The sequence below is a fragment of the Pseudorasbora parva genome, chromosome 24 (genome assembly GCF_024679245.1).
Source record: "Pseudorasbora parva isolate DD20220531a chromosome 24, ASM2467924v1, whole genome shotgun sequence".
Lineage (NCBI taxonomy): Eukaryota > Metazoa > Chordata > Actinopteri > Cypriniformes > Gobionidae > Pseudorasbora > Pseudorasbora parva.
Genome location: NC_090195.1, coordinates 4,289,029 through 4,300,064, shown reverse-complemented (window position 1 = coordinate 4,300,064; position 11,036 = coordinate 4,289,029). Strand labels below are relative to the sequence as shown.

Here is an 11,036-nt window from a genome sequence, read left to right as displayed (position 1 = left end):
GTCTGAGCTGTTTTGGGGCCCTTTAAAAGTTTTGCTTTTTATTGTGGGTCTCAAAACACACAATAGCCTATGCGGCCACAATATTTTAGTAGACTAATGGATGTGGTTGCCTATGTTTAATTAAAATTATAAGTTTAATTAATGTATACGCTACAAAACGAAGTATACATTACTATACGTACCAATACATTATTTCGTTTGAATAGCCTAGTGGTCTTATATTTCTAATCTGAGCAGAAGGTAGAAGACAGAAGAAAGTGTGCTGGAGAAGCGCGTGCAGATCAGCACATATATTATTAAAATAATAATAATAATAATAATAATAATAATAATAATAAATAATAACCTGCGGGGAATGTTCTGTGAAGGTTCTCTGTAGGCTATAAAATAAAACCCAAAAATAACATGCAAGGAACGTTCTGGGAATGTTCTCTTTAGGTTACAAAAACACAACCAATAGAGAACGTTCGTATTTGGTGCCCCACAAAAATAACCAAACAGGAACCATATGGGAACGTTAGGGGAACGTTCTGTGTTTACTGGGATATAAGCTCAACATAAACTCAAATAAACACATCAACACTTTACATCAGTTTGAGACGCGGTGAGGAATGATCGTGGAATAATTTACCTCAGAAAAAGCTGTAACACGAAATGTAATAGACGCAACGGTTTAGACAAGATTTATTTGCCCTGTTTTGGAGTTATTGTTTATTGTAAAATATCAATAAAGCTTTTGTTTGCAAATGTCTGCTCAGATGCTAATATAAGACCACTAGGCTATTCAAACGAAGTAATGTATTGGTACGTAGTAATGTAGCCTACTTAGTTTTGTAGCGTATAAATTAATTAAACTTATGATTTTAATTAAACATAGGCAACCACATCCATTAGTCTACTAAAGTATTGTGGCCGCATATCTATTGTGTGTTTTGAGACCTAATTTTTTTTTTTTTTTTTTTTTTTTTTAAACCCATGCACAAACATTATTCTCTCAAAAATACAAGCATTTAGGCTACATATTGTTCACAAGTTATGGTAGCACAGTTTGTGCTGAATACATTGTAATAAAAAGCACAAATGTCAGAGCAAAACTTTTAAAGGGCCCCAAAACAGCTCAGCTCAGCTCATTAATTTTACAGGCAAACAAATACAGTTTTGGTAAAACTCTTATTTTGAAAAACACGAATCCATTTCCTGCCAATCCGATTTCTGTGCAAGAACGGGAAAATCAAAAATCAAGTCATAATGTCGTTTTTTCGTTTTTCTAAAAAAACGAAAAAACGAAAAAAGGAGTTGTTTTCTCGTTTTTTCGTTTTCATTTGTGAAAGCAAAAACAAATGAACGAACGATACCTGGACCATTCAACTATATGTGATACAGCACTAATTTTATTCTGCGCTCAATTAACTGCTTCACAATGATTGCATCCTGTATGGCAACTAAACCACAGTGCAGGAACAATATTCAAATCTTTTACAAATTCGGTAAGTGAGCGGATGGTGCTCCCTTTATTAATATTAATATATTTTATTAATAACGCACTTTGCATTCCGAATCTCAAAAAAAAAAAAAAAAAAAAAAAACCTCCAGCAGCTGTCGGTGAGAAAATCTAAATAACTATCAAAGACATGCTAGCTTGGGTAAAAGGAGTTTTCAGGATTCCGATATTTGTCTCAATCGCACAGTACGAACCAGGATTAGGGTATCAACGAGGATAATTGCATAATTATCTTTTTCATATGTTTTTCAGGGTCCAATAGCTAGCAGTTTATCAAGCTGTAAGCAGAAGTCACACCAATGGTTTCAACTTCTCCAACTGCCGATGCAAAGAACTGCAGTTCTCCAACTCGTATACGTATAGGACATTCTCATGGATCGGGTTGCTACAAATGCAGCTCAAATGCGCAGAATCTGCTTCCTCTATCAAGGTGCTGTGTGCATGGCACTATATGTATTCTAGCACAAGCAAGTTCTGACTCAAAATAGCTCAACACTTCAACTTCAAGCCATAATTTCATGCAATCACAGGTGGTGGTATGCTCTTTGTCTTTACTAATGCTCATTGTTCCTGTTTTCATTAGTATCTAGAGCTTTCATGAACTTGTCCATGGCCTAATGTGGACTATTGTGCGCCATCTCTATTTTTGCCTTTTCCACCATGAGGCCTACTGCTGTTAGCTGTGGGGCTTTGTTTTCGTTAAAGGAAATATCTCTCAGCACAGTATCCCTAATCATTCTGCACTTTTCCTACTCTCTAACGGGTCCCCATATCAAGAAGGCAATTTAAATGTACCTTATGAAAGACCTACAGTACGGCTGACCAGCTCATCTGTATAACGGACACTCTTCAGGATTATGTTCAGCCACAACAACTACTAAACAAGTTTTTATGATGGTCAAGATGATCATCTTCAGCACTCTAATCCTATAGTATGCCCAATCTACAGGTAATACTAAGAATTCTCATGTTTCTTAAGCGTCAGGTAAGCTACACTTCAGTGAACTCCTTTAATCTTATATGGTATGTATCCTACCTTTAGTTCCGTGATTAATTATCTAAATGTTTGGCTAAGTCTTATATTTATTTTTCACAACGGCGCTCCTCTCTCTAAGGCGGGTTCAGACCCACACCTCTCGTCTGCCTGCAGTCCTATAAGATGCAGTCTTTCCACCTCCCTCTATACCAGACATTTCTTTAGGATCGGGGCAGCCCCCACAGCTGCAGAACGTGGCATTTTTACTGCAGCCATCAAGTTCCTGGGCAGATTGTTCTCTTCTGCATTGGAGAATTATATAAGACCTAAATGTCATTTAAAGGCACAATATGTAATGTTTCAGCATTAAAAATATAAAAGATCACTATACTGCCCTACAAAGGCAAAAGACCTTAACTCACTGGAGTGTGGAACTGAGAAAAATGACTTTAAAGATTTTTTGTTGTCCAGCCAAATTAGTTATAGGTAGGACACTGGAAATCTGGCATTTAGATGTTTTAGTAATGACAATTATCTACATACACTTTTTTTTTACTCAAACTTGACTTTTGACCCCTATTTTGAAGTTACGGCACTCTGCCTTTGTATTGTCTGCAAAAAATGTGGAGTCATGCCAAGGCAAAAGGTAGTAACTTCCATATTATCAATATTTGGTTGCTGATCACCATTTGCAAAATCAATATAGTAACACCTTTAGAAAATCTAATGATCATGGCATTTATTTTGGATGATTTACAATTAATTATAGCCATCTTATTATTATTAAGGACACAATACCTCTAGTAAAGAGAATCTTCATTGGTGTGCAGCAAAACTTACAGGTTGATAGGTGACACTGAATTATATGAACAAGATAAGATTATTTCTAATGAGTAAACATTTGCATATATAATGCAAAGATATAAAAAATAGAACAAATAAAAAATCTTGTAAAAATGCATGTGATAAATAAGACAAATAGCAAACAGTGCCGCTGGTTAATCAAGGGTTAAGTTTGGCTATCACGCTATTATATTTTGGCTAATGACAGCGCTGACTGGATCGGATTGCCCATTCATAGGCTAAACAGAGTAATTATTTATTGCAATATGTTTTTAATGTTTTTATCTAGTAAAAAAAGATACAATAGGCTACATAGCTTATACTTTTACATCTTTGAATGAAAATCGCCAAGCCTAAAAGGACAACTTTTAGATTGATGTGAACGACAGGAATAATTCTCAGAATGCTTGTGGATTAAACATCCCCGATGACGTTCATTGGCATGGATTTTATCGGGTTTACAAGAAAAGGTAGGATATATGGATATAATTGCGAACTGTTACTAGCCTACTGATTGTATGCGTGATTGCACGCTGTCACTGCATTCGAGTAGCCTACACACACTCGTGCAGTGGGCAGCCCCAGACTGCCTGACAGCGCGCTGAGAGAATATTCTGCATTATGAAAACATGTATGACAGTACACAGGCTACACCGTAACTCAAACGCGGCAAACTTTAATAGACATTAATACAAAGGCGGGACACCATAACTGCATGTCGGTACCGTAACTTAATTTAGACGCATGGCTAAACAAAGGCAGAGTACCGTAACTCAGTTTGAGCGTTCTAAAACCAAGGCAAAGAGCGGTAACTGCTGTTACGGTGTTCTGCCTTGGTTTCTCCTGGGCTTTTGGAAGTTACTGTTCAGACAATCCATAATTTTCTCGAAAAAACAACATAATTGACTAACGATATTTATCCACATGATAAAGGAGGTCTTGAAAGTCCCAAAAATGTCAATAACTCATTTTCGACCAAAAACGAAGTTACGGCCTTTTGCCTTTGCACGGCAGTATATCTATGTATATATTTTTTAAAGTTGTGTGTTTACATTATCCCGACAGTTCCAATTAACTTCTAAATCCAGAGAAATTAATATTTTAATTCAAAGACACGGACCGTGTCTTTATTTCCGTTATGTCGCCAGTCTTTCACGTCATATCCACGTTTGCGTCTTGCTTCCTGCGGAACTCGGCGGAACCGCCAAACTCAAAGAGGAACACTGACAGACAGTATAAGGGGTACCCCTGTATAAAAAAGTCTGTATGATAATGGATCATGACTACTCTTTGCCTGTACGTTTTGCCAGCTCAACAAAGCGCAAACGTAAGGGTGAAAAAAAAATGACCCGAGAAGATTTTGGGACAGTAGAAGAAGCAAGAGACGTGTAAACCTTGGAGAAGCCTTTGAAAGATGGCGAAATCTTCGTGACAAGCTCGGACTGCAGAGAGATGCTGAATCTCTCTTAAAATGTTAATACTAGCTACATATAATATTGATTTAATAATGATCTACTTATTCATATATCTCTGAGTTCCAAAATAAATGTTTATTAGAATGATTGATGAACGTGGGGAGCGACATAGCGTTGTCTTATACATAGTGTTGACATAGCGACCGCCCGCACAACATTCTGTCTCGCACATTATCTAACGTTACTGATAAGTTTGTTAAGTAACGGTAGCTTGCTGCTATTTCATTAGATTGACACTACATAAAGTGAAAAGCCGTAACTAAACTTAACAATAATAGAGATGTAATATAACAATCAATTACCTTGTCAGTGAACATGTTTTCTGCTGGAGATGCCAGATTCGCTGGTTGACAGTGGCAATAATGACAACAACTCCCATGAGCCCACGCACTTTCCCGACGTCATCAAAGTACGTCAGTTGTTATTATTTTGAATGAGTGACCCCTAGTGGCCAAAAGTTGCATACTGCACGTTTAAGATGACCAAAATCATCCTCGAAGCTCAGCAAGCTCCAGTTATGGTTCAGGTAAATCCCTATGCCGCTACTGGTGGTGGTGGTATATAAAAAATAAAAATAAAAACACGTGTACGCGGTCTAGAAGACCCTGCGGCCTTGTCTCTGTGGTCTAACAGGCCGTGTGGCCCTGCAGCCTTGTCTCTGTGGTCTAGCAGACCGTGTGGCCCTGCGGCCTTGTCTCCATGTGGCCCTGCGGCCTTGTCTCTGTGGTCTAGCAGACCGTGTGGCCCTGCGGCCTTGTCTCCATGTGGCCCTGCGGCCTTGTCTCTGTGGTCTAGCAGACCGTGTGGCCCTGCGGCCTTGTCTCTGTGTGGCCCTGCGGCCTTGTCTCTGTGTGGCCCTGCGGCCTTGTCTCAGTGGCCTAACAGGCCGTGTGGCCCTGCGGCCTTGTCTCTGTGGTCTAGCAGACCGTGTGGCCCTGCGGCCTTGTCTCTGTGGTCTAGCAGACCGTGTGGCCCTGCGGCCTCGTCTCTGTGGTCTAGCAGACCGTGTGGCCCTGCGGCCTCGTCTCTGTGGCCTAACAGGCCGTGTGGCCCTGCGGCCTTGTCTCCGTGTGGCCCTGCGGCCTTGTCTCTGTGGTCTAGCAGACCGTGTGGCCCTGCGGCCTTGTCTCTGTGGTCTAGCAGACCGTGTGGCCCTGCGGCCTTGTCTCTGTGGCCTAACAGGCCGTGTGGCCCTGCGGCCTTGTCTCCGTGTGGCCCTGCGGCCTTGTCTCTGTGGTCTAGCAGACCGTGTGGCCCTGCGGCCTTGTCTCCGTGTGGCCCTGCGGCCTTGTCTCTGTGGTCTAGCAGACCGTGTGGCCCTGCGGCCTTGTCTCTGTGGTCTAACAGGCCGTGTGGCCCTGCGGCCTCGTCTCTGTGGCCTAACAGGCCGTGTGGCCCTGCGGCCTTGTCTCCGTGTGGCCCTGCGGCCTTGTCTCTGTGGTCTAGCAGACCGTGTGGCCCTGCGGCCTTGTCTCTGTGGCCTAACAGGCCGTGTGGCCCTGCGGCCTTGTCTCCGTGTGGCCCTGCGGCCTTGTCTCTGTGGTCTAGCAGACCGTGTGGCCCTGCGGCCTTGTCTCCGTGTGGCCCTGCGGCCTAGTCTCCGTGTGGCCCTGCGGCCTAGTCTCTGTGGCCTAACAGGCCGTGTGGCCCTGCGGCCTTGTCTCCGTGTGGCCCTGCGGCCTTGTCTCTGTGGTCTAGCAGACCGTGTGGCCCTGCGGCCTTGTCTCTGTGGCCTAACAGGCCGTGTGGCCCTGCGGCCTTGTCTCCGTGTGGCCCTGCGGCCTTGTCTCCGTGTGGCCCTGCGGCCTTGTCTCTGTGGCCTAACAGGCCGTGTGGCCCTGCGGCCTTGTCTCCGTGTGGCCCTGCGGCCTTGTCTCTGTGGTCTAGCAGACCGTGTGGCCCTGCGGCCTTGTCTCCGTGTGGCCCTGCGGCCTTGTCTCTGTGGCCTAACAGGCCGTGTGGCCCTGCGGCCTTGTCTCTGTGGTCTAACAGGCCGTGTGGCCCTGCGGCCTAGTCTCCGTGTGGCCCTGCGGCCTAGTCTCCGTGTGGCCCTGCGGCCTAGTCTCCGTGTGGCCCTGCGGCCTAGTCTCCGTGTGGCCCTGCGGCCTAGTCTCCGTGTGGCCCTGCGGCCTAGTCTCCGTGTGGCCCTGCGGCCTAGTCTCCGTGTGGCCCTGCGGCCTAGTCTCCGTGTGGCCCTGCGGCCTAGTCTCCGTGTGGCCCTGCGGCCTTGTCTCCGTGTGGCCCTGCGGCCATGTCTCCGTGTGGCCCTGCGGCCTTGTCTCTGTGGTTTATACGTGTGCTTTAAAAAATTAAATAAAATAAATAAATATAATAATAGTTTTGGAAGTATCAGCAAGGGCCAAAAACGTTACAATTACGCAGCAGCAGATATTTATTGCTCATGTGTAGGGCCCATCTACAAAATATAATTTCAAGTTCTGTTTAACCATCAGCAGACGGCGTTCCATGTCCATGCTTCACATGTTAACTCTTGTTCTTCTTCTCTATAGGAACTCCAGGACACAAGACCGGTGGGTCTATTTTATTTACTGTTTTGGGGGATAGGCTCCGTCCGGGTGGAAGCATTCTTCCACCTCATTTTTGGGGGTCGGCTGCGCCTCTGCCTTCGTCTTCAGGCAGGATATGCAGAGTCCATACCCTCTGATTGCGAGCTACGGACGGGGCCTATGCCAAAGTACTTTATTGCTTGCTGGATTGTTAATAAATGGATTATTGTCACAGTATTTATTCTCCCGAGTCTTTCTGGCAGAAATGAAAGCTTTAGCATAAGTTCTGCCAGGAAGACTTAATTGTTACGTCACTTCAACTTCTATCTATCCAATCACATTCTAATACTTGGGTATAAAAGATCGGTACTTACTCATGTTTGAGTTCGCAGATGCTGACGCCCCAATTCACCGCCATCCTCCCCACCACCTCCAAGTCAAATCCTTCCCTACTCCACCCCACCACCACCACCAGGATGGTCCCTTCCATACCTCACGGGGGGGTCGGCTGCGCCTCTGCCTTCGTCTTCAGGCAGGATATGCAGAGTCCATACCCTCTGATTGCGAGCTACGGACGGGGCCTATGCCAAAGTACTTTATTGCTTGCTGGATTGTTAATAAATGGATTATTGTCACAGTATTTATTCTCCCGAGTCTTTCTGGCAGAACTCTTATAAACATGACATCTGATTAACAACAAACTGACTAATGACACACACACACACACACACACACACACACACACACACACACACACACACACACACACAACTACAGAAAAACATATTCACAAAATCTCACAGCAGAGATTCAGATTAATAAACTGAAGCTGGTCTTGAAATTTAATCAGAATTCAAATCAATTAAATGATGCCTTTTTAAAAACATTTTGACTATTAGAAGATCAAATTATTATTTTACTCTCACTTCAGTAAGTATAGTGTGTGTGTGTGTGTGTGTGTGTGTGTGTGTGTGTGTGTGTGTGTGTGTGTGTGTGTGTGTGTTAATGAGTGACTGTCTTCAGGTAAATGATCTGGAGTGTGTTTGCATATTGATCAGATGCTTCAGTGTGTGAGAGTGTTTATAGTGCTGTGAGTTTAACACTTCATCACTGACACACACAACAATCTTCATCAACATGACCTTCATCATCATCTTCATCTGGACTCTCACAGCGTTTGCTCAAGGTTTGTGGAGCACAAGTTTGATATCAATTCATTTCTTCAAGTATATTGTCAAAGTTTTGAGTGTATTTTCTTCTTGTTGTGTTTCAGAGTGTAGAGGACAGATCAGCGTCACTCAGAGTCCCTCAATGACAGCTCAACCAGAACAAACTGTCAAAATCAGCTGTAAAACCAGCACAGATGTGTATTACACTAGTGGTTATCATCTTTTAGCCTGGTACTCACAGAAACCTGGAGAAGCTCCTAAACTCCTGATTTATTTGGCAAGCACTCTCCAGTCAGGAACTCCATCTAGATTCAGTGGCAGTGGATCTAACAGTGATTTCACTCTGACCATCAGTGGAGTCCAGACTGAAGATGCTGGACATTATTACTGTCAGAGTTACCACAGTGGTCCAGTGTTCACACAGTGATAAAGAGTCGTACAAAAACCTCTGTCAGTCAGAGTCACAGTGACTGAACTGAAGCTGCAGCTGCTCAAAGGAGGATGTGAAATATCATCGTCACACGAGCATCTGAAATAAAACCATCTAAATGAAGCTGCCACTCTTAATAATTATAGAGGTCAGAAAGAGATTTTGAGCTCTTATAGATCAGTCACACGTTTGAGATCTGAGTGATTTCTGTTTGCTCTAGTTGTCGTCTTTTATTAAAGGGGGGGTGAAACACTCAGTTTCAGTCAATCTCATGTCAATCTTGAGTACCTATAGAGTAGTATTGCATCCTTTATAATCTCCGAAAAGTCTTTAGTTTTATCATATTTATAAAAGAAATATGGGCTGTACCGAGTCTTTCCGGAAAAAACCGAGCGCCTGGAGGCGTATCGTGTGGGCGGAGCTAAAGAATGACAAGCGCGCAAAGCGGTGACGTCCTCAAGCGTGGAGAAACCCATCTATCTCAGCTAATACAGATAATGATCCACAATCAAATCTGAGGCTGAAATAAATTGAACAGGAGAAACGGCAACATCAGGATGTCCGTCTCTGTGGTATGTACTGTATTTAGAGGCCTTTGTGTGCAGTTTATGAGGACATGATTCGGTTTATGGACTATTGTATGTGACTAGACCTTAGAGGTAGCAAGCAAAACGGTTTTGCACGTCAGAGTCAGAATAGTGTAACGTTATACAGAACAACAATGGAGTAACCGTTAGCGCATTTGAATGACGAAGCACGCGATCGTATCGTTTACTGATGTTTACTCATGCGACGGTAGCCAATAGCAGAGACATTTGAAGTTGATTTACTCACCGGCATCTTCCAAAGCAGGACCGCTCTGTCAAAAACACACTTCTTTGGTATGATTTGGTGAAGTCCTGTGACAGCAGTGACCGTGGAAATCCACTTTGCGACGCGACTGAAGCGATGCCTTGAAGCTTCCCGTCATTTCTGCGTTCAAATCGGTTCAAATGCAGCGCTGCCTTCCCGGAATGCTGTGCTGAAGCGTTGAAGTCGCTCGACGTCACCCATAGGAATAAAGTGGAGCGCGGCGCGACATAAGTGTTCACGGACGACTGGATCTGCAGCTGAGAGACTGTTTACAGCGTGCATTTCCTCTCTCTCCCTCTAGTCACGCGCGCGCGCACCCTTCCGGGAGAAGAGCCCGTACAGCCCATACAAGGACCTTCCGCTCTATTTAACGTCAAGTCGACCCATACTCGAAAAAAACTCGCCGAAACTTGTGAGAAACCGGAAGGAGTATTTTTAACACAGAAATACTCCATCAAACGTCCAACATTAGTTTTTGAAACTTTGTCTATGTTTAGGATGGGAATCCAAGTCTTTAAAGGTGTAAAAAGCTCAGTATGCATGAAACAGCATTTCACCCCCCCTTTAATAATACCATAATTCTCATAATACTCCATGGTTATTTCATCTGAGTGTCTCATCCTAACATGTCCTTTGTATACTATGCTCTGTATTCGTACTATAGACTGCAGACAGTAAGAGTTTTATATTAGCTTGTTTTAATTGTAGCCCTGATCAACCAGTTCAGTTTAGACACGCCTCTCCCCCCTCTGCACCAATCAGAAGCCTCCGATAAGATAAGAATTAAACATTTTGTGCTTTTGACTGAATTTTTATTAAAAACGTATTCATAAATCTCTGAGAAGGTCCAAACTGGTGTGTGACGATAACATGAGCTGATAAACCTCAGTGTAAACTGATGAATATGAACAAACCTCTGATCTAATGGAGAGCAACTGGAACAGGAGAAACTTATTCAGCTGGTCTGACAGAAACCTGGACAAGCTCCTGAACGCATTTTTACAATGATTTTCCTACCGAAAACACTGAAAATAAGAATAAAAACACGTAGAAAAGGTTAATTTTGAAAACAAAACAAATGTGGGTCACTTTGCACAGCTACAGCCGATACTTTGACTTTTACAGCAGGACGTTTATCGCCGACGTTTAACGCCCCGTGACTAAATTAAGGTCACTGATGTGAGTGTGCACACCGAAACGCAAAACAGAAGGTGTAAAAGCGTAATACATGTTTTCTTGGTTTGATGTGCCATGTTAAAAACTGGCCGACCAATGAGATCGGA

General features: G+C 43.4%; 1 gene segment (V, D, J or C); it reads left to right on the top strand.

Moving 5' to 3' along the window:
• The first annotated feature begins 8,271 nt into the window (after nucleotides 1–8,271).
• On the top strand, nucleotides 8,272–8,906 carry LOC137063832 (immunoglobulin kappa variable 1-27-like). The segment is given in 2 exon segments: nucleotides 8,272–8,488; nucleotides 8,576–8,906. Coding segments are annotated over 2 exon segments (372 nt in total).
• Nucleotides 8,907–11,036: the final 2,130 nt, after the last annotated feature.